The sequence below is a fragment of the Lytechinus pictus genome, unplaced genomic scaffold (assembly GCF_037042905.1).
Source record: "Lytechinus pictus isolate F3 Inbred unplaced genomic scaffold, Lp3.0 scaffold_20, whole genome shotgun sequence".
Classification (NCBI taxonomy): domain Eukaryota; kingdom Metazoa; phylum Echinodermata; class Echinoidea; order Temnopleuroida; family Toxopneustidae; genus Lytechinus; species Lytechinus pictus.
This window is the reverse complement of record NW_026974141.1, coordinates 13,099,497-13,126,389: the sequence shown is the minus strand read 5'-3', so window position 1 is coordinate 13,126,389 and position 26,893 is coordinate 13,099,497. Positions and strand designations below refer to the sequence as shown.

Genomic DNA, 26,893 nt, shown 5'->3' with positions numbered 1-26,893 from the left:
CACATCTTGAAAATATGCCTTATAATTTTGCAGCATGTGTGTTGCTGACCAATGTTGACAGAAAACTGGGTCTGGGAACGAAGATTTTAATTAGATCTTGCGGTAAGTACCATAACGATATACCAGATTATGTGTGTTTGTAAATATCCTTCATGAGTAGTATTTTCAGGCCTATTCAGGCCAGGGCTGGTTCGGTTCCATCACTTCCATAAATTCATAACAACCATTTATTTGTCCTTGCCTTGCTCTGGACGAGACTCGCGGGGACGGACTGGAACGCGGCAGCAGCGGCAGAGCAACCCGACTACGGACCGGCTCCTTCCGTTCCCAATCCCAGTCTTGCATCATGATCATTCATAATCATATTTTATATCTCATTTTGAAAGTCTAACCAGCTTTATTTGCATGTTATGCTGGTCCACAAATTAGATATTGCTCATAAATTCTATCCAGATGGATGTGATGTCAAATATCAAGCTGCCTGAATTAAATTTAAAAAGGGAAAGAAAATTAAATAAAAATGGAAATGATTGATACTTAAGTTGATTAATTGATAGTTGATACAAAAATTTCAAAATTGAGAGAAGGGATCCGATATTCAAACAAATAAAATGAAAAAATAAATTAGAGTTAAAGATTTACTTATTACAGAGAAAGATACTTTGAAAACGAGAGAAAGAGAAAAGAAGGAAATGAGAAAATAATGGAGAGAAAATGGAAAATAATGGGAAAATAGAAGGAATAAAAGTCAATGACAATCGAAATGATTAGATGGAGAGAAAATAAGATTCTGAGTCTAGTTAAATCTAAAGAAAAAAAATGAAAATAGACCAATGAGTAAGAAAATAAAAATTAAGAAAGAAAATAAAAAAGGGGGATTTTTGGAAAGAAAATGTGAAGGAAATGTAAAAAAAATAGGAAAAGAAAATGAAAGGTTTCTCGATCTGCCCATACAATTATCATGACATTTTTTTTGTTATAATAAATCAGTTTAAAATGTTTTTCTTTTGTTTTTAGATGGCGTGTTTACAAAGGGTTCTCACCAGGCATCAGAAGAATGTAGCCCGACTGGCCAAGAGGTGTCTTTCATCAACCAATCATGATGGGTTCAAAGTTCGCCAACTCCATGAAAAGGAATCTGCCAGCCTTGCCAACAGTCAGACAACAGAGGGCAGCAGACTCACAAATGAGGACTTGAAACTGTTCCACAGAGTCGACCCAGAGGGTTTCTTCGTCGCCTTGGACAATGCAGGGGACATAGTCGGGACGATAGGTGCTGTGAGGTGGACGGACAGACTGGGGTTCATAGGGTTTTGCCATGCAGGAGAACAGGCCAAGGATAAAATTAAAGGAGTTGAAGAAGCTCTATGGATGGCAGCCATGGAACATCTAGGAGACAGGAATGTTGGTATCGAGGTTGACGCCTCTGAAGCAGAGAAGTGCAGCCAGCTTGGTTTCCAGGAAGCATGGAGATCTGGATGTTATAAAGGTAATAATGTAGCTAAACAATTCTAGAAGTACTGACTAGTGGTAGTGGTCACACTTGAGAATACAGTAAAAACTGAAAATACCCGGAGAACCAGAAGAACATGTTAGGAATTTCTTTAGTACAGAAAGCATGGAATACTCTATGAAGTTGGTCACTGCCCCTTGTGTAAAGAATTTGGAGGAGTTGCTTGAGATATGTGCTGGAGGAAAGTGAACCAATTTTATTGAAGAGGAAGAATGTAGAACTAAAACGTTAAGTTACAATTTGAATGAATTCAGAAAACTTCCATAGGTATCCTTAGGAATAATGGATATTTGCCTATTTAGAGACTTGGAGTATACTTGTCTCTTGGTAAAATGCCAGTACAGTGTACAGACCGGGGCCCCGTCTTACAAAGAGTTGCGATTGATCCGATCAACCACAACTATGGACGGCCAGCATACAGCAACATCAACATCTAAAATATATATATGTTAGTTCAAAATGTTTTCCAGATATGTATATTCATAAATTAACTGTTTTCTTGACAATTTGGTGTGTTCGCCTTTGTTTACAAAGGACATTTTGCAAATTTCCTGTAGAAAAAAAAATGACACTGATGGATATCCATAAAGTTACGATTGATTGGATCAATCCTAATTTTTTGTAAGATGGGGCCCAGAGATTCTATTAACAAATATGATTAACGGTTTAGAAAGCATGATAAGTGATGTAATATCTTTCCTGCTCTCTTTGTATCTTTGTAACAGGAGTGGGCGTGTCACTTCTTCCAGAAGCTCAATCAACCAAGATTGTCAGAAGGATCACAGAGATGCCTTTCAGTAAGGTGGCATACTTCGACGAAGACCTATTTGATCTACAGAGGATGAAGTTCTTGTATCGCTGGGCAAACATAGATCCTCCTGCTGGCCACTCTTATGCCCTCAGTGAAAGTAAGTTCTTTTACAGTGTTATTTGTTACAGCTCGTAGCCTAAGATCATCACACCAGCAACTTCTTAAGACTCCCAAGACACGTGTAGCATATGGTGTGCGAGCTTTCTCTGCCTCAGCACCTTATCTCTGGAATAATTTGCCGTTATATTTAAGAATGATACCATCACTGGAGACCTTCAAATCTAAACTGAAGTCTTATCTTTTCTAACAGCATTAGTTATTGGCACTTTGACACTCATCCAAACTTTCTTTCTTTCTTTTCTTGTGCGCCTCGGAATAGAATATTTCTAGATAGATGGCGCTATATAAATGCCTATTATTATTATTATTTGAGTGTGTGTTTTTTTCACCAAGCTCATTTATTAGACATTTCAATGTCTAATAAATGGTTTATTTCCTATTCGTCCAATTGCCAACTCGTCTACTATCATTTGGTCTACCATCAGTTCATCCAATATCCACAGGTTCTAATTACCAATTCGTCCACTCACCACTTCGTCTAATAAGCAGTTGGTCCAATTGCCATTTATTCCATATACCATTTGGTCTAAATGGACTAGGTGTTAATTGGGCGAAATGAATGAAAAGGAAATGGATATTAGACCAACTGGATATGAGGCAAAATGGTCTTAGACGAAATGGTGACCAATTGGTTGTAAGACGAAATGTTAGATGGAATGGCATTAGATTAAATGAAGTAGACTATGTGTTGAGTGGATAAGTTGGCAGTAGACGAATTGGCAATTTTCCTAATAAATTGCTGGTCAATAGCATACTTAAGTGTGACCTCATTCCATTTTTTGCATTTCAGCTACAACCATATTTAAGTAGCAAAACATAACATGATAAATCTACTCGCATCAAATTTGGCATGAATCGTGTCATTTTGTGTAATGTTTCTGAATAGTCCATGGTTTTCTTTCAATGATCCTGACAGCCTTACCTGGCTTAATTATGTATGTTTACATTTCCCTAAAATAATAATAATAATACGACGTTGCTTGAATAGCGCATATCACTACCCATGGGCGTCTCTATGCGCTTAATAGGAAAATAGACAAAGAAGAGAGAGGATTAAAGCTATTATGTAGACTGTCTCAATCATAAAATCGCTCAAACAAGTAAGTTTTGAGGCGACTTTGTAAAAGGCCTATTGTAATAATTCACATTTTATTACAGTCATTCTTAAGTCTCCAAATGGCTTGATATTTCATTGATGTTGATTTAAAATTGGTTTATCATTTGCGGGAACATTGATTTTCACTTCTTGTTGAAAGAATCAGACCAGGGCCCCGTTTTACAAAGAGTTACAATTGATCAGATCAAACTCGAAGTATATTGAAATCCATCAATGTCATGATTTTTTCTGTAGAAAATTTGATCAATGTCCTTTGAAAACAAAGAGAAGCATACTGAATTGTCAAGAAAACAGTGAACGTATGAATATACATAATATCTGTAAAATATTTTAGATGTCGATGTTGCTGGCTTTCCATAGTTACGATTGATCGGATCAATAGCAACCAGGGGTGTGAGAGTTAAGATTTTTATCTGATTTCAGATTTTTTTGTTTTGATTTTCAGCTTAATTTCAGCTTATTTTTGGCCTTCCTCTGTACAAAAAGTATGGGAGCTCTTTCTATTTCAGACTTTTTCAACACTCTTCAGCTTTTTTCAGATCTTTTTATTTGTGACCACTCACACCCCTGATTGCAACTCTTTGTAAGATGGGGCCAGCAATCAAGTACGAAATTGCAATTAGAAGCCAGAGTTAAGATTAATTTGGGAATCTAAAATTGACTTGCAATGCTCCATTAAAAACTTGTAATATAACCATTTCATTTCCATTCACCTTGCAGACGAAAACGTGATGGGTTACGGTGTCATGCGGCAGCTGAACCTCACCAAGAAGTACCGCATCGCTCCCCTCTACTGCCAGCACACCGCCGTAGCTCAGGTCCTTCTTCTAGCACTCCTGCACAACATCCCAGATCAAACGGTTTACATCGACTCTCCGCTCTCCAACCCGTCTTTCACAAGGATACTGACTACGGATTTGAAGATGGAGCAGATTGGGGAGAGGGTGCGGATGTACACCAAGGGTGACCCGGGCATGCCCCTCCAGAAGATGTTTGGAACTTTGGGAAGTGACCTGGGGTCATGACATTTGACCTTTTGACAACCATGTGCTCCATGATTTCAAAGGACCTACAGTATTGGATTGAAATTGATGCTAGAAATTGAAATCTTGATTTAGAATCAGATGTGCCCCTCCAGAAGCTGTTTGGAACTGTGAAAGTGAACTAGGGTCATGACCTTTGACCTTCACGTTAATGGCAGACAGGTGCTTCACGATTCAAAAGAACATGGTTGATTTTGAATATTTATATTACATGTATACTTTCTCTGAGAACTCATGAAATCTTGATTTACTCATAGGCAACCACAGCAAAGGTGGAACTGGCATGCCCTCGAAGATAATTGGAAGTGACCCAAGCTATAACCCTAGTTCTTGCCTTTTGTAGGACAGGCACCTTGGGGTTATATCAAAACAGATGAAATTTACATTTGCTGCACGAGCTAATGAATGTTGGACTTAGTATGGAAGCTTAATAACACACAAATATGATATTATTTAGGACAAGAGAAGAAAATGAGTCATTAAGGTGGGAAGGTTCTGGTTTTCATCAAACTGACTTGGAGAGGGGGTAGTCCGGGATACCATACACTGCCCAATATTTCACTCTTCCACCTCCCCTTTCTCTTCTTTTTTCTCTCTCTCTCCAACTATCACCACTCCTGCTCCCCCCCCCCCCTCTCTCTTTGTTGTGATTATCTATCAAAGTAAAAACAACTACAGTACATGAAATCTTGAAAAGTCACTAAAGCAATTGTGCTTTGGGGACCCTTTGCTGCTTTTGTGACAATTAGTCCCATCTTGATCTCTGGAAAGACATTGGGGGCTTAAGTTTAGCTTAATGCAGGTGGGTGTTTCATTGAACAGTTCATTGAGTTTTGAACGACTGGAACATGTTCTTAGGTGTGAAGTCTGTTAATTAGGTATGTATCATTTACCACAAGAAAGGGTCACCAGTCATTCGTAAATTCAATCGTAACTTAAGAACAGCTTTATGAAACACCCACTGGTGCATATATCACAAAACTGTTACTGTTGTCCCCTGGAATGTAAGCCAAAGCAATAGAATACACAATCATGGAAAGTAATAAATACAAATTTTATTATAAAACAAAGCATTCATCGTTCGTATTTTCATTGTTAAGTCTCCAGATTACATTACACCTTCATTTTCCTCTACACCTTGTGCAGTGTGCACCTTAATATTTAACTAATGTAACTGTATATATCATGAAATTGTGATGCATTTCCAGAATAATGGGTATATCTTGATCCTGCAAGCTTCCAAAATGAAAATGCGAAGCAAATATTGGATGAGTTGTTAAACAGAAACATAGGGTTAAATATCTTTCATTCCTTTTATTATATAATTCTTGTAAGGGCTTCCACCCCCTTCAAAGTAAGCATTCAGTTATATCAGATCTGAGATAGTGTAATTTCATCATTGCTCATTTCCGACTGGCCTTAATTTGCTAAACCTCTCTCCATAAATACTTAGCTTACATGAAAATATTAATTTGCAAAAGTTTAAGACCAAGGTGATGCAGTAACTCTTCCAGTAGAGAGCCAAAATGCATGACAATAAATAGGCCTTGTAACACAAACAAATACGATCAATTACACAAGTAAAATTGTAAGCCTAACACAAACTAAGTACAAAAAGTTATGATCCATTGCATCTATAAATATATGTTACACCCTCCAGCCTTTGAGAAAAAACACTTGTAGGTTATGGAATTTCATTACCAATATTTTGGTGTTTGTGTGCTAAAGCTGTAATCCTCCTTTCCTTTTTTTAACCATTCTATGAGGCCGTTCTCATTACGCTTTCTAAAACTAGTTTACTGGAAACCGATTCAGGAAACCACTTTGGAAGATCGCTTTGCTAGCGTTCCCACTTGATCACACGAAAGTGGTTTTCAAAATCACTTCACGTAAAGCGCTCTTGTTACTATGGAAACGCTCTCAGTGGGGTGACACGTTTCGCGCGAAATTCGAAACCGCAGCATAGGCATTCTACACCTGTCGTGTGGAGTAGCGCGCTCAAAATGTGCGAAGATCGCTTCCCGAAGAACGGTTGTGTCCTCACTTGCGCTAAAACCAGTTTAACGAGGCAAAGCGATCTTGAAAACTACATCGCGAGGTGGTTTTCCAAACTGGTTTGGAAGATCGCTTCGACCGTTCTCACTACGCGTTAAACTAGTTTCCAGTAAACTAGTTTTAGGAACGTAGTGAGAACAGCCTCAATGTAAGAAAAATGTGTCTCTTCAATCATCTGGGATGTAACATGATGAGATACGATCTTTACATTTTGTACATAGTCTGCCATAGACATAAAAATACCGGCAATCCAACAATAGATTGGTTCTTTATGTTATTATGTACTGATCAGGGTTCCGTAACACAAAGGTTAGCGAGTAATCGTACGCTTGATTTTCACGATTGATTGTACAGTGCAGACCTGCCAACCTCTGGGAATGAAAAACTGTATTCTGTGATTTAAAAAAATGTATTTTTCCCCAAAAAAGTGTATTTCATAATAAAATGCTTGGCACACTCGCTCATCGCGGCACTCAAGCTGCATGCAAGCTAAAATACGCACTGCTCTTGCAGATGAAAAAAAAAAACATTAAAACATGTGTATATCGTCACCCTGGTTTTAACAAAATGATTGAAAAAAAAAACAAGTTACCTGAAATTACATTGATCTAATAACCATATTTGTGTACGTTTTATGAAATAGAGACATATAGAGATTATTTTTCTCAATAAATTACGATTTAGTAAAAAAAATAATAAAAAAAACGTACTAAATACGGCTAAAACGTACTGGTTGGCAGGTCTGACAGTGTAGTCAATGGAATCAATCGTAGAAAAATGTTCAACGATCATTGCTAAGTTTTGTGTTATGGGCCCCTTATCTCTATAATATAAAAAAAATATTCTACTTCTATTCATCATAATGGTACAAAAGACCATACATTTCTTCATTGTTTATACATGCATTATTCAAATACTGTCAGAACATGATTCCTGTGTAGGATAAACCCAATGTTCTTTGGGATACCGTTTTTTAGTTTCTACCAACAAAATTCAAAAAAAGGTTTTCAAGACTCTTCTGCTCACTATGATTAACATACTTGCTAAGGATGATCTTTGTAGGTTTGCTTGGTGGAGTTTATAACGTGGAGAAGGTTTACGGTTCACCATGTGTAATATGAGGACGGACAGTCAACCTGCCCGAAACGTCAAGTAACCTCTCTTCACTTCATCCTGCTACTACTCAAACCATCGCTACTCAAGCCATATTCAGCTCATCTCATCTGGTTTACAGTCCTTTTCAGGACTTCACTCACTTTCAAGAAAGAATCCTTCTAATTTCCTCTTTTCATCCCATCTCGTCTTTCAATTTCAACCTTTCTGCCTGTATTTCCTTCCCTTCTTCATATTACACATGGTGAACCGTAAACCTCCACGTTATACTTGCTAGGCTTTCTATGAATGACACTGCTCATGAGACCTGCACGATGCACTGATACCTTATCTCCATAATTTATTTTTCTCCTAATACTTCCCATAGTGTAATACTTTGGCATTAGCATTAGCCATCATTACAAAAAAAGGATAGTCAGTGGAAGCATCAATTGTCAATTCTATTTACATCACGACATATTAGTTTCCCTTTATGTCCAATGATTGACAAAACATTTTAAATAAACCGTAATTATACATATACATGTAAATAAATATTATCCTTCACCAAATATAGTTAATGTTTTGCAGGTTTGAAGATAATTGGGGCACAAAAAGAGGCAAGCACCAGATTGATAATATTTGACGGTGTCATCTACACTAGTGATCAATTTAGTTTGATGACAAATTTCTGCATTGCGCATCTGTTGGTGAAGGTTGACAAGCTTATAAACCTGTTGGGTGTTTGATAAAGCTGTTTATAAGTTAAGAGTGATTTTAAGAATGACTGGTGAACCTTTCTTACGTGCTAAATAATCACCAATGAACATTTTAATGGTGAATATCATTTACCACAAAAAAGGATCACCAGTCCTTCTTAAAGTCACTCTTAACTTACAAACAGCTTTATGAAATTCCCACCTGGGATGAACTTGTACTTGCAAAATACAAATGACCCTGCATGAATCCACTGATGTACTGACTACAATTCCCAATGGCGTGATATCACTTTCAGTTCTTCGGGAATTTTAGAGTGTTCTGAAGGCATAAAGCGAAATCCAGGAATACTGTTCCGTGTAGTATAGCAATGTTTTATTCCTTCAGGAATAATGTCTTTCTACTGCTAGGGGGATTTCTGGACTGCAGCTTCATGTCCGACACCGCTTCATTTCTTCAGGTACGTTGTCCTTATAGAGAACAGGAATGGCCCTGAAACAGACAGTCTTGAATTGCATCAAAGGGTGATCCTTGAAATGCTGCAATATTTTTCACACCTACAAGCTCCCAAGAGTATGATGCTGCTTCAGTTTTTCAGGGACGTTGTCTTTATAGAGGACCGGGTCGGCCCTGAAGTGGACAGTCTTTAACGGCATCAGCAGATATATGTTATATAGGCCTACCTACAGACTCCCAATGGTATGGTACCTCTTCAGGGACATTGTCCTTAAAGGTGACTAGATCTGCTCTGAAATGAACCGCCTTCTAAGGCATCAAGCCATTGTATAGGGATACTGTCTCCTGGAGTATAGCAATGTTTCAATTCTTCCTATTACACTTTCACACCTACAAACTCCCAATAGTATGATATCGCTTCAGTTCTTCAGGGACGTTGTCCTTGTAGAGTACCGGGTCGGCTCTGAACTGGACAGTCTTCAGAGGCATCATGCCATACTCTTTTTCAAACTCCATGATACACTCGGACCTCTCCACCATGTGATTAAGATCGGCCGAGATCATCTCGACGCTGGTGCACTCTGGACACTTGAACTTCTTCCTGGGAGTAACCTAAACATGGAGTGATAATTAAATCAGAGTTTAGACCTCATTACACCAAAACTGGTCCTGGGTGGTGTTTCTTTAAGCTGTCCATACATTACGCACGACTTGCCCCTCATCAACCCGAACGCATGCTTTGACACTAAATCAGCTACGTAATGATGCATCACTTTGCATAAGAACAGTCTTTGATTTCATGCATGACTTAAGAACAGCATCATAAAAACAAACCCATGCCATTGTGTCCCAAACTGCAATCTTGCTTACCAAAAAAAGTGAATGATTGGATTAAAAAGTCTCTTTGGGAATAGTATAAATACATTTCAAAAATCATTTGCATTTTTTATTGGAAGCCATTTATTGGAATTCAGTCTGTGGGCGTTTTAGATCGAAATTTGCATCACCAATTAATATTGAATAGTTAAATCCACCAACAAAAGATAACATTTGTTCATATGGGTAATAATCGCTATTGCTTCTATCGAGGAAAAAGAATCATGTTCCAATAGCTTAAATTTCAAAGTTTCATGGATATAAATTGCAACTCCATCTCCTATTCTATTTCTATCTTTACGGATTATTCCATAATTTGGTATAAGTACCTCACCATCTTTGATGCTATCATCTAATCTAGTTTGTTATTAAAAAAATTTACCTTTGTTTACACCGTTATTTCTTCATGCTTCAATGGTGAAGAGAAATATTTCTCTGATTACTTCCAAATAATTATAAATGATTTATTCAGAGAGCCAAATATACTTATAAACTGGATCAGTAACTCTAGGCAAAATGTGTCACACTTGAGTCTCCATTGCTAATTAAAAACTGTAGACCACAGTTTAAGTTAAACCGATGTTCAGAATACGGACCATGCATTCTTAAATACGAGAATACAAGAATACATTACCTTCATGGGTGCTTTTCCGGTGATGTTAGCAATGAGGAAGTTCATAGCGATATCTTCACAGTTCATATGGGCATCCACCCATGTCTTGATGTGCGGTGACATCTTGTGTGTGTAGGCATAGCTGAAATACTGTGAGGGGAAAAAAAGTAGCGGGTCTCCAAAATTAACAAATTTTTAAAAGTTCACAGATTAACTTAATTTCGAAGTTATGAAATAAAATTGTGAAAAACTGTCTCAAAATGACTGAGTAATGTGAATTAGGAGGCAGAAGTGGTGTAACTTGTAAAATGGATTATAATCAAACTAAATTATTTTTTCTTTTTTTCTTCAATTTGTATGGACAGGTAAGCATTTGAAGAAAAAAAAGACCCAACATCTGGTTGGAATGCAATGCTTATTTTGCCATTTCTTAGTACGAACACATTTTATACCATAATACAATCAATTGGCACATTTTGGGGGATATCCATACAAACACTTGGGTGAGTATTTTGTTGGATTTTGCTCAAACTCATTTTTAGACTGTTACAACTGGCATTAATCTTTACTTCTGATTATTATAAAAGATATGAAGTGTCATGTTTGTAATACCCTATGGTAGAATGTAGCACCTGTTAGAACCGTCATTCATCCATTCAACTTCATACATTCATTTGCCATGAGCCTCAACCCAAAGATGAAGTTGGCTTGGAAAACCAACCATGAATGTTCATGATGATGTTGTTGATGATGATGATGATGATGATGATGATGATGATGATGATGACGATAATGATGATGGTGGTGGTGGTGATGATGATGATGATGATGATGATGATGATGATGATGATGATGATGGCGGCGGCGGCGGCGGCGGTGGTGGTGGTGATGATGATGATGATGATGATGATGATGGTGGTGATGATGATAATGGTGTTGATAATGGTGTTGATGATGATGATGATGGTGGTGGTGGTGGTGGTGGTGGTGATGATGATGATGATGATGATGATGATGATGATGATGGTGGTGGTGATGATGATAATGGTGTTGATAATGGTGGTGATGATGATGATGATGATGGTGGTGGTGGTGGTGGTGGTGATGATGATGATGATGATGATGATGGTGGTGATGATGATAATGGAGTTGATAATGGTGTTGATGATGATGATGATGGTGGTGGTGGTGGTGGTGGTGGTGGTGATGATGATGATGATGATGATGATGGTGGTGATGATGATAATGGTGTTGATAATGGTGTTGATGATGATGATGGTGGTGGTGGTGGTGGTGGTGGTGGTGATGATGATGATGATGATGATGGTGGTGATGATGATAATGGTGTTGATAATGGTGTTGATGATGATGATGATGGTGGTGGTGGTGATGATGATGATGATGATGATTATGATGGTGGTGGTGATGATGATAATGGTGTTGATAATGGTGTTGATGTTGATGATGATGATGATGGTGGTGGTGGTGGTGGTGATGATAATGGTGGTGATGATGATGATGATGGTGGTGGTGGTGGTGGTGGTGGTGATGATGATGATGATGATGATGGTGGTGGTGATGATGATAATGGTGTTGATAATGGTGATGATGATGATGATTTCATAATAAATAAATAGAAGAGTCATGTTTTGCTTACCTTATGATAGAATGCAGCCCCTGTGAGAACCATAGAGTGGTCATTCATCCATTCACTTTCATACTTCCATTTACCATGAGCCTCGTCCCAAAGATGAAGGCGGCTTGGAAAACCTACAAGACGATCAGGGAACTCTCTCCAAACCTGCAATAATAATAATAATACGTTTTTTATATAGCGCTTAATACATCGGAACGACGTGTCTAAGCGCTTTACAGATATTATTACCCCGGTCATCGGATTCAATCAGTCATTCCCGCACACAATGTGTGCACATCCTCCACTCCCTGGGGAGTATTCCAGTCAGTCGCCGGTGAGGCGCACACAGTACTGGACAAGCTACAATGACTTTCACATCCTACCGGGTACCCATTTAGCACCTGGGTCGAGAGTGGCAAAGTGTGGATTAACGCCTTGCCAAAGGACGCCAGACCGCGGTGGGATTCGAACACACGACCCTCTGTTTACAAGGCGAGAGTCAGAACCACTACACCACGGCTCCTCCACAATAAACATTGAAAATATCATATCATGACTTTACATAAATAAGACAAACTCACCATAATGACAAATAATACCTAATTCAAGCTCTTCTTAAGATTAAACGTAACTTCTATTCCAAAATGAATGAAAACTACATGCCATGCAAGCACAGACCAAATAAAGGGCAATTCACTGATTTTGCAATGAACCAAAGTCCAGTACTTTTTAAACCAAATGGGGAAAAAATGTTGCTGTTTTGGCCAAATTTTTTTTTAGATGCATGGCCATAAAAGTCAAACAAATTACACATTGACCCTAATAAACCAACACTATTATCTTTTCAATGCTAAAAACAACCAAGGTGGTTCCATGAGATTTGCCTGATTTTGCAATCAATACGATCTTTTGACCCCTAGACGACCTTTGACCTCATCATGTGGATTATTCAAGGATCATTTGTCCCAAGTGTAAACACAATCAATGAAGAAAATTTGAAATGAGAGCAAGACTAGTCACGTTGAACAAAAACTTGAAAATATGTAATCACTACTGTAATATTTCTAAAATTGGCAATGAAATGGAAAGTTAGTGATCACTTTTATTCCACAAAAACTGGCAAATTTTATTTCCTAAAGATATTCTTGATCAATCTCTGTTTAATCCTAATACAACTTTAAAATGGAAAATGCAGCAATGAAAAAAAACATAATAACGTCAACGATTTGAATAAAAGCTGATCAAATAAGGTTTCAAATCATTCATTGTCCCAGATAAAAATCGATGGCAAGGATACAATCACATAGAAATATACCAACAATGAAAAATTAATGATTTTGATAGACTCAATCAATTCTTACCCCATAACCAAACTCCAGCTCATCCGGTGTCAACATGATGATGTCATCATCGATAGCAAGGATGCACTCTGTCTCAATCTCATCGTAAGGATAGAATCGATTGCTTAGTTTGTTTTCTTTGGTCTGAACGACCTTCAAGGGTTTGTTGATCTTGGGCCATCGATCAGCTGAAAGAAAGATGAACAAAACGTAGCACTTCACCACAGTGAAAACAGAAAGAAATTTACTTTATAGATTTATTATCATGAAGTTTTTAATAATCATATTATTATTTCATTCCTTGTTGGTTATTAATAAGATTACCTGTACACGTAAACCCACCTCAGGAGAATCACATGAGACCGCAGAAATCTAAACAATTATCAAAATCATAATCATATATTCACCTAGTGGTCGCATCTTTTCTTTGTGGTTCCAGACAACCAGAACGGTGACACACTTGGTGGCTGTGAATTTGATTGATGATCTCAAAAATAACCTCATCTCTCCATGCATCCTCTCATTTTCTTTAAAGGCATCTTCATCATTGTTATCAACATCATCATCACCATCAACATCATCATCATCGTTGTCTTCATCATCACCATCATCACCACCACCATCATCATCATCATCACTATCATCATCATCATTGTCATCATCATCATCACCATCATCATCATCACAATGATCATCATCATCATCACAAACTCACCAGGTGGTGGTGTCTTTTCTTGATGGTTCCAGACAACCAGAACCTTGGAGAGACTCGGCGTCTGCGAGATTTGCTTGATGATCTCGAAGAGACTCTGCTCCCTGTCATAGGTGAGTACCACGGCAGTGAAGCCATGTGACTTGGGAGGGATGATAGGCAAGAACAGCGGGTTCTGGGCACCTCTCTGAACAGAAATGAAATTAAAATTGTTTCATTAAGCTTTGGTGTTCAAAAGGAGCCATATATGCAAATAGCATGTGTTGACTGTAGAATTCATCCAAGAACGATTGTTGACATGAAGCTTAAGCTTTTACCAAGAAGTACATATCAAGTAAATAAAAAAAAACATCCTTAAAGGGATCTTATAATGGTGAAAACATTCACTGTGAGCTTTAATATTGTTTTCACATCACTTAGAAAGAGTGTAAAACAGGTTCCACAAAATATATCACTGACAAAGAATTTCCAATGAAAAATAGAAATGATGTAAAGCAAATATTTTCAGTGTCCAAAGTGGACAGTTGTTCATGTATGACATCGCACATCTTAAGTCGCATTCCCACTGGGAAGATCTCCTGGCCATGATAGCATTAGCGTTCTCAATAATCAAAAGCTTGTGACTTTCTCATTGTTGGTCCAATTATCCTCAAACTTTAATTGATCCATCCTTCTTTTTTTCAGTTTTTTTTTCATACAAGCTAACTCATGTAAAGAGTTTCATTTTTTTTAATAAAAAAAAAAGATTAAAGAAAAAGAATTTTATTCTTACCCTTGGAGTCGGCTCATTCCACCAATCGTAATCCTTAGCCTTGTACGGGAAGACACGATCATTGATGATCTGCAGCGTTGTCAGGGTGATGTTAGCCATGCTGCTGAAGTACCGTTTCCATAGAAACCGGACCTGCCGTCTCATCTGGTGGATGTGCTCAAGCTCGATGGAGTGCAAGATGTCGGGAAGGTCAGGGATGCGGTCTTCTCGGACAACCAGTGATGCCCTGTGAAAGAGTGAAAATCCATTTTTACCTTACCTGAACTTGTACTTTAAGATTATTTTATAAATTATATTAGAATAATCATAATGTTTGCTGAAGCAACTACTATGACTAAATGACAAAAAATAATTTAAAGACATTTACATGTAGTGGCAGCAAACAATGGTGCTATAAGAAAGTCTTTTAAAATCAAGTTTAATTGTTGCCCTTTCAGGGTAGATCGAGATCTATCTCGTTAACATGAACCGAACAATGCGAAATCAGGAACTCTAATCTGGGGCCTGTAAAACAAAGCTTAGCAATGATCGTAGACACATTTTTCTACGATTGATTGCACTGGCTACAATGCACAATCAATCGTGAAAATCAAGCGTACGATCAATCGCTAACCTTTGTGTTAAGGGACCCAGATGATTGTTCACACTGAAGATCACCAGCACAGAAAACCATTTGTGGGACTGAGAATTTATTGCATGGGAAAAGACCTGCACATGGCTGGTATGCCATGCTTATTTTTGTCCATTTCTCTGCAATTAATAATAATAATAATATTCCGCATTTACATAGCGCTTAACACATCTGAACGACGTCTCGGAGCGCTTTTACAGATAAATTATTACCCCTTGCATGCCCGCATACAACGCATGCCACTTCTCCACTCCCTGGGGAGCATTCCAACGAGAGTTTCAAAGACTCAATTGCTAGACATACTACATAAGCTTTCGCAGCCTACCGGGTACCCATTTAACACCTGGGTGGAGAGAGGCCAATTGTGGATTGACGCCTTGCCAAAGGACGCAAGGCCATGGTGGGATTTGAACACACGACCCTCCGATTACAAGGCAAGAGTCAGAACCACTACACCACGGCACTTCCATTACACACTATCTACCAGAATCACTTATTTTGGCAAATATTTTGTACATAAACACTCGGGTGGCCAACTTATCAAATTCTATTTAATCCCATTTTTAGATTGTTACCACAACTTGTATTAATTTTTGAATGAATTCCTCATGACAATTTCAAATTATTAGGGAATGAGCTTTTGTTCTGATAATCATATTTTGTACCTTTTCCAATCAATAACTTCAGAGAAAGGTAAGATGTAGGCGTCACTGATGATGACCGGTATACATCCAGCTTGGAGTGCATCACTGAGGGCAGCTTGTCCAAGGCGTGTCCGACGTAGCACTATACAAAATGTAGCATCCTAGAGAGAAAAAAAGAGTATATTAAGTTCTTCAGTGAATTTGATTTTCAAGTGACAGTAGAGGGAGATTTCACGAGACACATATTGCAGCATTTACCAATTTTTATTTGATGGATTGCTATTTTTATAAAATTCTTTTACTTTTCTCTTTGAGATGGGAAGGGGGTTCTAGCATATTGATTCCTTTGCTTCTATCATTATCTTTTTGGGTGGATTCCCTTATTTTTAGCAGCATTGGGTACAAATCCAAATTTCAAGGTCGATTTCATCGACATGAACACTGGAAAACAAGTAATGCATTCCAAGGGTTGCAAAACTTAAAAGTAGATTTGCTAACTTATTTACCTGTAATATATGAGGATAGCTGAAAGCTTTGTTGTCCTGGCATCTCTTGAAGGGATCTGGCAGCCCTTCTTCAGTCTTGCACTCGTCCAAGACCTGGAAGTCTGGGTTGGTGCTAGCTATGGTTAGAAGCTGGGTTCGGTAGTCATCATGGATCCCGGCTTGCGTGGAGACGGCTAGGTAAGGACGCACGGTGCTGGGGTGTCAAAGGGATGAGTGTAAAAAAATATTAAGCTTTTATTTGGGTAAATTACAACAAAAGCTATAAATTACAAAATCGTGTCTACACAAAATTGCACCAGATCAACTCTTAAGGCTTCGAAGACCTAAAAATCTAGTTTGGTGCAAACTATGGTCAACAACTGGGTTCGGGGTGATGTAAAGAGAATGCAAAATATTGTTTAGACAGCTATTGCTATAAAATGGGAACAAGGCTTCTCTTGGAAATTTTAGCCATGCATACAAAAATGCATGACATTGCAACCCCTATTCTACATACATGTAGCTTAAATTGATGCAAGCAGAAATTGATAGTATTTATTGAATGGTTAATATATTTTCTGATCAGGCTTCCATTATATATGTGACAATGAATACATATTACATTATTTTATTCATGGGCCACAGTTTGAGGGACATGCACCTCAGAAACATTGCCCCTATAGCATACCCTTCTCTTCTATTACTTATTCAGATAAATAGTGCCATTCGATGAGAATTCAGTGTATTACATAGAGCTCATTGGCAACTTTGGAATTCTGCTCTCTCCTAAAAAATAAGAAAAAAAATTGATTGAACTCCATTGTTCCATTTGGATCTAGGTAAACATCTACTTATTTTGTACATGCTTAGATCATGTTCTTATTGGACAAAATAAGTGAATTTCATAAAAGATGATAAATTTATCAGTGACTCACTCGAACGGCCTCTCGCTCATTTTGACAGTGGACATGGCCGTGCTGAAGACCGGGATGCTGACATCGTAGCCGGGCCTGTACGTCCAGGAGGAGAATCCCCCACCAGCCAGGATGGCGTTACCCCTGGGGACGTCCAGGGCTGTGTTGAAGTCGGGTATGGTGCCTGGGAGCATGTTGATGAGGAGGTGGTTGGTGCCTCCGTTCCATCTGAAGAAGATAGCAAGAAGGGTGAGGGTATCTTTGTCAAGTTAAAATGGATAATCAATGATTTCAAAATCATTTATCTATATCCAATTATCTACATGTATTTTCATTTTCTATCCATTATCAAAAGGGTTTTTGATCACAAGAGACCTCTTTTAACTGTTAGAGAAAATCCTCATATTTTAATCATCTTCTTTTTCTTTCCAATCCATTTATTAAAAGTGGATTTTTTTTTTTGGGGGGGGGGGTCATAAAAGGCTTTCACATTTTAGATAAAATCCTGATACAAATTTTCAATGGGTTAATTCAGAACTCTGTCTTTACATCCCTTTTTGTTTTAAAACTTATTGTTAAACTTAAAACAATATGTGCAGACCTGCCAACCTCTGGGAATGAAAAACTGTATTCTGTGATACAAAAAACTGTATTTTCCCCCAAAAAAGTGTATTTCATAATAAAATGCTTGGCGCACTCGCCCATCACGGAGCTCAAGCTGCATGCAAGCTAAAATGCGCACTGCTCTTGCAGATGAAAAAAAAAAACATTGAAACTTGTGTATATCTCACCCTGGTTTTTACAAAATGATTGAAAAAAAAAACAAGTTACCTGAAATTACATTGATCTAATAACCATATTTGTGTACGTTTTATGAAATAGAGATGATTTTTCTCAATAAATTACGATTTTTTAATACAAAAAACATATTTTTTAAAGAAAAAACGTACTGCCGTATTTTGGTTGCAAAAACGTACTAAATACGGCTAAAACGTACTGGTTGGCAGGTCTGTATGTGACATTTGCATTTTGATAAATTAGATTTAGACAGTGATTTTGTATTTGTTTACAAATCTGTTGTATTTTGCTCATGATTCATGGGGGCATTTCGGAAGCTTAACAAATTTTCAACACGAGGGTTGCTCTTAACCACCTAACCACCTGAAAAAGATTGATTCAGTCAAAAAATTCAAAACAGCTCTTAAAACATACTTATTTTAAATTGTACCTAGCCTCAACAAAATGAACGCATCAACACTTCTCTTCCTCTCCTTTGTTTTCTCAAGCGCATAGAGACTATTTGTTATGTGTTATGCGCTATACAAAAACTGACCATTATTATTATCATGATTATTATATTTAAAATGGGTGACCTACCTTGGGAGTCGATTCAAGACTTGTCCCATCTCCTTCACCCTCATTGTGTTCTGATTCAACAAATCAATGGACGGCACCAGCAGACACGCCTGGTCCGCATTGGACGTATAAAACGGACTGTTCGCAATAGCATTGAGAACTTCATAAAACTCCCTCGAGATCTGCCCCGTAATCGGCACCCCGCTCTCGTCCACATACTTCCTCATGGGGTAAATGTAAACACTGATTCTGTTGGTGTCCGAACCGCACCGATAGACATCGAAACAATCATGGTAGTGGCACTCCTGCACGGTCTTTGCCCCCAGAGGTGACCCCTCCGAGACCTTGACCTCCTGTAGGTTTTGATAGCTTTCGATGTGATACCGCGGCTGCCTCTCCAACTCGATGGAATGGGGCCAGAACTGGAAGATGCCAGTCACGATGATGCCAGCGAGGATGATGGAGAAAAGAGCCAGGTAGAAGGAGTGGTACTTGGGCCTGAGTTTCGGCCCCCTTGCTTTCTTCATCATGCCGATGTAATTTGGTCAGCTCACGTACCAACGAGGAAAGACAGTTGTTACCCCACTATCATTTTCCTGTAGACAATGCAAGATAAATAGAATAATAACTCCATTACTGAAAAGATGGGCTACTAGTTTATCATGATAACCTAAATCTAGACTAAGACTCTAGATCCAACCCTCGTCCTGAAGAGAACGTTTTGATAATGGCAGAAAAATGAAAGAATCATTTCCAATTTTTCATTGACTGTGGTCTGTGCAGTCACTAACCCAGAGAGCTCCCGGGCCAAGAGTTTCAGCAAACTAATGGATTTTCTTGATGCAGAGCAAGGAAAAAAATACATGGTGGCGACGGGCGATTCACCCCCTAAACCTCTTAAACCGCCATGGTAAAAAAAGATGAGGGCGGAAAAAAACCCACATATACTGAAAAATCGCCCCTGTAATAAATTGAAGTTTCCTAAGTCTGAGTGAAATCTCTATTCTAGCAACAAACTCTAAAACTAGAAACTTCCATCATTCAAAAAGAAAAGAAAAAGTTTCTATGACTCAAATTGCAAGCCAATTTGATTGCGCTATTTTCTTTGACTGACACACAGGCACAAAGTCAGTAGCAAACTGCAAGGTTATGCTAGCAGTGCAGCCAGTTCAGTTAGCTATATATTAGGGCTGGGACTAAAACCCGGGTACCCGGGTCCCGCCCGGAAGCCACAGGTACCGGGTAGAAAAATCAATACCCGATACCCGAAAATTGCTTACAAGTATAACGTATATGTATTTGTATTGCGTAGTGTAAGACATGATTGTAACTCATCACAAAAGTACACAAGTATCATTTTGAATCTCACCAATTACCCTCAAAATATCCATAAATATACAAGTTTTTCAAGTGATGTTGTGAATGAGATCGTTCGATCGTCGCCATGTTTCTTTTGCAGCTGGACTGAGCATACGAAGCGCCAGCCAACCACGTTCGTGTTACCATTTTCAGTTCATCATAAACCGAAAATAAGGTTTATAGCTAATCAGAATCGCAATCCATCATGGGATCGAAAAAGGGGCCGTTAGCTAGCTCTGCAAGTGCGCAGAGCTAGCTAACGGCCCCCTTTTCGATCACATGATGGATTGCTATTCTGATTAGCAATATACCTTATGGTAAGACAATCGTGATTGGCTGGCGCATTCGGTGCTCCGAAACTACCCGGAAATCAATTGACTTTGTGCATGTAGCGATAGATTCTACAAACTCACGAACACGATGTAATATCGACGCTACTTTGTAAGATTTTGACGGAAAAGCAAGAAGTAATAAAAATTTGCTTACCTGTGTGGTATCGGTAAGAAAACAGATCCTCCGACAATACCTTTCATAATTAATATGAAATATAGGAAAGTGGAATTCTAGGTCGATTTTGTTACGAGGTGACAGAGTATTGCGGATTACTGCGTGGGGCACGGGAGGCTTGCACTGCACATGCTTACTATATTTTCATTCATAAGTTTGCTTGCGGCCCAGTGGCTGGATAACGTCACCCTGGGGTTTTTCCACCAGTCATATTTCATGCGACATGATTACCCGCCCGAAAATTACCACGGGTACCCGAAGACAAAAATACCCGAAAGTCCCAGGCCTACCACTGGCTCACTGCTACCATCGTGCCTGTGGGGAATCTACGGGTAGGACTATGGTATGCCAATGCTGTATAGAGCACACACTTTAAAAAATCATTAAAATATCACTTTTGTGACCAAAATTATTAATTTCCATACAGTTGCAATTCAATTTTTTATTAGTAACTTAGAATAATTTTTGTATTGACCAGAGCGCTCAAAAACTTGAATTTTGGGCATATTTTTGTGCACGCCCTCTATTGGTGGAAAGTAATATGGCAAGAAAATTTTCATTTTTCAAGCTCTATTTTCAATAAAGAAGAAATAATTTAAAGAATCAAATTTACTTAAGAGCCAAGTTATATAATGAAAAGCTGTAATGGAAACTGACAGTGTAAAAAAAATCAAGCGTTTGTCCAAAAGAAAAAGAGAAAATAAGCCAAACATTGTCAACCTTATTTTGCCACACATGGAGATGTTTCTGAGAACAAGGTTATATCATAACCTTGTTCATTGAATGAGTGAGGCCTACTATACATGTAGCTAGCTGGCCACATGCCCGCAGCTAATGGTTCTACACTAATACCAGTAGTACCTCTAAGCTTAGGGGGCTTTACAAAAGTTTGGCTCTGTGAACCTCCATAAAACTGTCAAAATTCAAATTTCACACCAATGAAATGCTCTTATACTCAGTTATAGTATAATTCAATTATTAATTCTCTTTTTCTTTCCTTTCTTTTTCCCTTTTTTCTTCTGTTTGTTCCTTTTTTCTCTGTGTCTTTTTTCTATCCTGCATTGCTTCATTTTTTGTTCTTCACTTCGTTTTCCACTCATCTTCCTCCCATACTTTCACTTATTCTTTTATTCATTCTTTCTTGCAGTAGGCTAGGCCCACTCTAGGTGACACCCCAATACTTACCCGCGTTAATAAACTGGGACTCCACTCACGCGCATTTGGGCCGCCCTAGCTTAGAACTAAGCAATATTATCTAGAAATTGTTGAACTCTAGTCATAAAATATGTTCTATTAAATAAATTGATAATGTTTAATCGGTACTCACCGGTTCTTTTGTTGCATTTTCAGACCATTTCTCACAATTCTTCGTAAATATTTGCGGCAAATTTTGTCGCCATAGACAGCTATACGTCCATCTTTATTAATAAATGGAGCGCCCTTTACGATAGTTGTTAATGCCGCGGAGAAATCGTTAGGCATTTTGGCCTGTGTTCAAGGCGTTCTTTCTGTTTTATTTTTTATATTGAAGATTGTGCATTTGTTGAATAGCGCCGTCTACGTCAGGTATGAGATCGAGTGTATAAATACACTCTTCCAAAATAATTATGATTCCGACCTGGCGCTGTTTAACTTCAATCTCTTTCACCTAAATTAGCGATGAATGCTAGCATTATAAAATATATATTATTTCGTCTGACAAAAAGAATAATCAACCGATCAGCTGACGAGAACGCGAATCACGTGATCTTCATATCAGCTTCGATCGCGAGTCAGAAGTGAAGAGCAACTGCCCAGAAAATCAGGAAAAAGCTGTGAAAATGTAAGTTCCCCTTCATTTCTTTCATTTTTTGTTGTTGCTAACGTCAGTAACGATGCATTTACACTATAAAATTATAATTTAAATAAGAGAAAGGAATATAGCTTGTACTTGTGATCACTCCTAGTACCAATGAGGTCCAACATTACATGTATGGACCTCATAGGCGACATAAGTGATAAAACCGGTTAGACATTGCCGTTTCTATTTGCACACAAGGACTTTGGCAAATGTACGCCTTAATACAAATTGGATGGTAAAAATTTTGGTATAAATTAGTTCTTAACATCTTAAATAATCTATTACAATGGTTAAAAGTTAATGGATTGAGGTTAAACTTACATTTTCAGTCTTTTTTCTTGAATTCTTGGTGAGCGTTCCAAACGCTGTGGGGACTGATCAACTCCGATGTGATTCACGTACTGGTCAGCTGATCGGTCAGGTGATCGGTTGGTTATCTTTTTGTCAGACGTTCATAATTTATATTACAATATATCAATCTTCAGTATCTTGATTTCAAGCATCAGTATTGCAGGGAAAAGTCATTATCGATTGGAATCAGTGGCAGATCGGAGGGGGGGGGGTGGTTGAGCATTTCTGGCCCGTTCCACCTTTTGAGATTCATAGTCAATATTTTGGATGTAAAAAAAAATATGTCGTTCGTACAAAGTTATGTCCCCCCCCCCCCCCCCACCTCCTTATGAGAATCACAGCAATATTTGTAATGGGGATATTTTGTTCATATTCTTTGCTCTTTTTTGTCCTTTTCTTTTTTGCTTCTCAAATTTATTTTACTTTGAACAACATGACTTTCTATATTTAATGACAAACTTTTTTCGGGGGGGGGGGGGGTGGGGGCTTGCCAAATATAACGCGCGGCAAGATGGCCTTCTTTTTTTAGTGACAACTTTTTTTTTATTTGTCAAATTTTACGAGAGAGAAAATGACCTTCAATCATTATTAGTTAAACCTTTTTTTTGGGGGGGGGGGTAGGGGGCTCGCCAAATAGTGACACACTTTTTTTGTAAAATTTTACGCAAGAAAAAAATGATCTTCAATCATTATCAGTTACCTTTCATTTTTTTTTTTTAGGGGGGGGCTTGTCAAATTTTACGTGGGACAAATGACCTTCATTTTTTAGTGATTTTTTTTTATACTTGACAAATTTTAAGAGGAACAAAATGGCCTTCAATCATTTTTAGTTAAAACCTTTTTTTTTTTGGGGGGGGGCTTGCCAAATATTTCACAAACAAAATGAACTTCAATTTTAGTGACCATCTTTTTATTACTTTTAAAATTTCACGCAGGACAAAATGACCTTCACTTTTTTTTAATGTTATGTTATATCGAGATTTTTTACCTGACTGCTAAACAAGCACGAATGCCTGTGAGCAAGCAACCAGGGGACCGACGGCTTAAGGTTCTCTCCGAGGGACCTGGTAATGAGGATAAATGCCTTATCAAAGGGCACTAGCGCACCACTTGGTAATCGAACCTGGGTCACCGGAATCCGAAACCCCCGCTCTACCGACTGAGCTATCGCGCCTCCGATATGTTAACCTTGGGGGGGGGAGGCTTGCCAAATATTACACGGACAAAATGACAGTCTTTTATTTTTAGTAACTATCTTTTTTGTTTTACTTGTCAAATCTTACGCGAGACAAAATGACCATTTTTCTGTGATAACCTTTTTTTGGGGGGTTGTCAAATTTTACTTGAAAAAATGCACCCCCCCTACTTTGGAAAATCGAAGATTAAGATCATGAGTATAGCCTACATCTCAGAGGCGTAAACAGATGGGGGCATGGCTGGCCATCCCCCGAGTGGATTTCACCTGAAAAAAAAACATGATAAGAGCAAAGGAAGGAAGAAAGAAAGAAAGAAAAAATGAAAGAAAGAAAGAACGAAAGGAAATGTAAAATGGAAGGAAAGTCATGTGAGAACAAATAATCCGGGGGGGGGGGATCTACTCAGATAATAAAAAAATCTGCCATCTGTAATTAAATTGGATTAGTTAATATCCAGAGGTCCCAGTGCTACCAACATGCATGTAGTGCGGGCAGTGGCGTACCTAGGATTTTCCACAGGGGGGCAAAATCGGCCGCCAAAAAATTAGACAAGCAAAAAAAAAAAAAAAAAAAAAAAAAAGGTCTTCAAGCTCGTCAGGGGGGGCAGAGATACGTCATTTGCATGGGTTTGTGACTCATCGGGGGGGGGGGGGGGGGGCAGACTGCCCCCTAGGTACGCTAGTGCTCGGGACTTACATTACGTAACTATTATCTTCCACACGCGACATGTGCTATGCCCCCTCTTATATACCCGTTATGCCCCTGCACAGACTCGTCTACATTGATTTCGATATTTAAGCGTCATTATAAAATTATAGCAAAAAGAACGCCTTGATTAAAGGCCATTACCCCTAGAGACTCGCGAGCGTCATGTGACAACTCGCCCTGGATTTGCATGTACAGGATCCTATGGCGACAACAGCCATCGCAAGAGTTGGCCAGAAGAGGCGATGAAAACACAAAATTTGTAAAGAAAAGAACCCGTGAGTACCCATTTTACATTATAATTAAGAAATTAGTATATAATGAATAAGTTAGACCTAAATTTAGGCCGTAATTTATATGAATTTGCTGGAAATTCAAGGCCAAAACGTACCCGTCTGGCGTCGACTTTTCCAACACGCGTTGGAATAGCGGTGTAGCCCCAGAGTGCTTGTGATATAATATAGAAATATCCTGTTCTCAGAGATTTCTAACCAAAAATACTAGTGATGTCGCCTATGAGGTCCATACATGTAATGTTGGACCTCATTGGTACTAGGAGTGGCTAGGCCCTACGTATGCACACTCTAGGTGACACCCCAATACTTAACCGTGCTAATAAACTGGGACTCCACTCACGCGCATTTGGGCCGCCCTAGCTTAGAACTAAGCAATATTATCTAGAAATTGTTACATTGTAGTCATTAAATATGTTCTATTAAATAAATTGATAATGTTTAATCGGTACTCACCGGTTCTTTTGTTGCATTTTCAGACCATTTCTCACAATTCTTCGTAAATATTTGCGGCAAATTTTGTCGCCATAGACAGCTTAGCATCCATCTTTATTGATAAATGGAGCGCCCTTTACGATAGTTGTTAATGCCGCGGAGAAATCGTTAGGCATTTTGGCCTGTGTTCAAGGCGTTCTTTCTGTTTTATTTTTTATATTGAAGATTGTGCATTTGTTGAATAGCGCCGTCTACGTCAGGTATGAGATCGAGTGTATAAATAAACTCTTCCAAAATAATTATGATTCCGACCTGGCGCTGTTTAACTTCAATCTCTTTCACCTAAATTAGCGATGAATGCTAGCATTATAAAATATATATTATTAACGTCTGACGAAAAGAATAACCAACCGATCAGCTGACGAGAACGCGAATCACGTGATCTTCATATCAGCTTCGATCGCGAGTCAGAAGAGAAGAGCAGCTGCCCAGAAAATCAGGAAAAAGCCGTGAAAATGTAAGTTCCCCTTCATTTCTTTCATTTTTTGTTGTTGCTAACGATGCATTTACACTATATAAAATTATAATTTAAATAAGACAAGAGAAAGGAATAGGCCTATAGGCCCTAGCTTGTACTTGTGATATAATATATAAATATCCTGTTCTCAGAGATTTCTAACCAAAAATACTACTGATGTCGCCTATGAGGTCCATACATGTAATGTTGGACCTCATTGGTACTAGGAGTGCGTATGCATCTAAAAAAAATAAAATAACTTGCACAAAAGCAAAACCAACACCACACCAAATTTCACACTTGGGACTGAACCCGCACAGAGTTATTGTCAGAAATCGGTTTGCCGACTGGCCATGGCCTATTTAGTCAATTATTCACAGAAATATGCCTATCAATGTGTAATTTTAATGATACTTGTACTCACTTCATGCTTCCAAGTGACCAAAACCCATCGATATTAGGCTGAAATGTCGAAAAATTCAGCTGTTTGATTGAGTTTGTTGACGTGTTTTCGTTGCAATATTTCCGGTCGATCCGAAGTTCAGAGATGGCGCTGTTGTATGAAAGCAAAGAAAGAACATTTTTCAACATTTCAACATTTTTCTATTCGCTACGATTTTCATTAAAACTTATAATAAAAGAAAATAACCAAAAGATAAATATAATTAAATATAAAATGTTCAGTCTAAAGTCCTTAACCTATAAACAAGAGGAATATAACATTTTGAGATTTGTTAAATGGGTTGTTAATTGTTAATTGTTAATTGATTTTTATGGTATAATAATT

At 38.2% G+C, this 26,893-nt stretch overlaps 2 protein-coding genes across 3 annotated transcripts; one reads left to right on the top strand and one right to left on the bottom strand.

The window, feature by feature from the left end:
• LOC135157833 (uncharacterized) lies at window positions 1–5,666 on the top strand. Of its 2 annotated transcripts, none has more exons than XM_064114825.1 (4): window positions 1–102; window positions 1,018–1,489; window positions 2,239–2,421; window positions 4,282–5,666. In XM_064114825.1, exons 2-4 carry the CDS (start codon window positions 1,018–1,020, stop codon window positions 4,584–4,586), a joined length of 960 nt encoding a protein of 319 aa, XP_063970895.1. In that variant the 5' UTR covers window positions 1–102; the 3' UTR covers window positions 4,587–5,666. The 2 variants fall into 2 exon arrangements, with proteins under 2 accessions (XP_063970895.1, XP_063970896.1); XM_064114826.1 differs by having other exon boundaries at window positions 4–133.
• On the bottom strand, window positions 5,640–26,649 carry LOC135157832 (exostosin-2-like). The gene is made up of 11 exons (XM_064114824.1): window positions 26,531–26,649; window positions 18,925–19,499; window positions 17,569–17,775; window positions 16,655–16,847; window positions 16,170–16,309; window positions 14,874–15,099; window positions 14,105–14,288; window positions 13,411–13,577; window positions 12,071–12,214; window positions 10,435–10,563; window positions 5,640–9,536 (listed from the first exon to the last, which is right to left on the bottom strand). The coding sequence occupies exons 2-11, from the start codon at window positions 19,431–19,433 to the stop codon at window positions 9,315–9,317; spliced, it is 2,121 nt and encodes a 706-aa protein (XP_063970894.1). The 5' UTR covers window positions 19,434–19,499; window positions 26,531–26,649; the 3' UTR covers window positions 5,640–9,314.
• Between the last annotated feature and the right edge of the window lie 244 nt (window positions 26,650–26,893).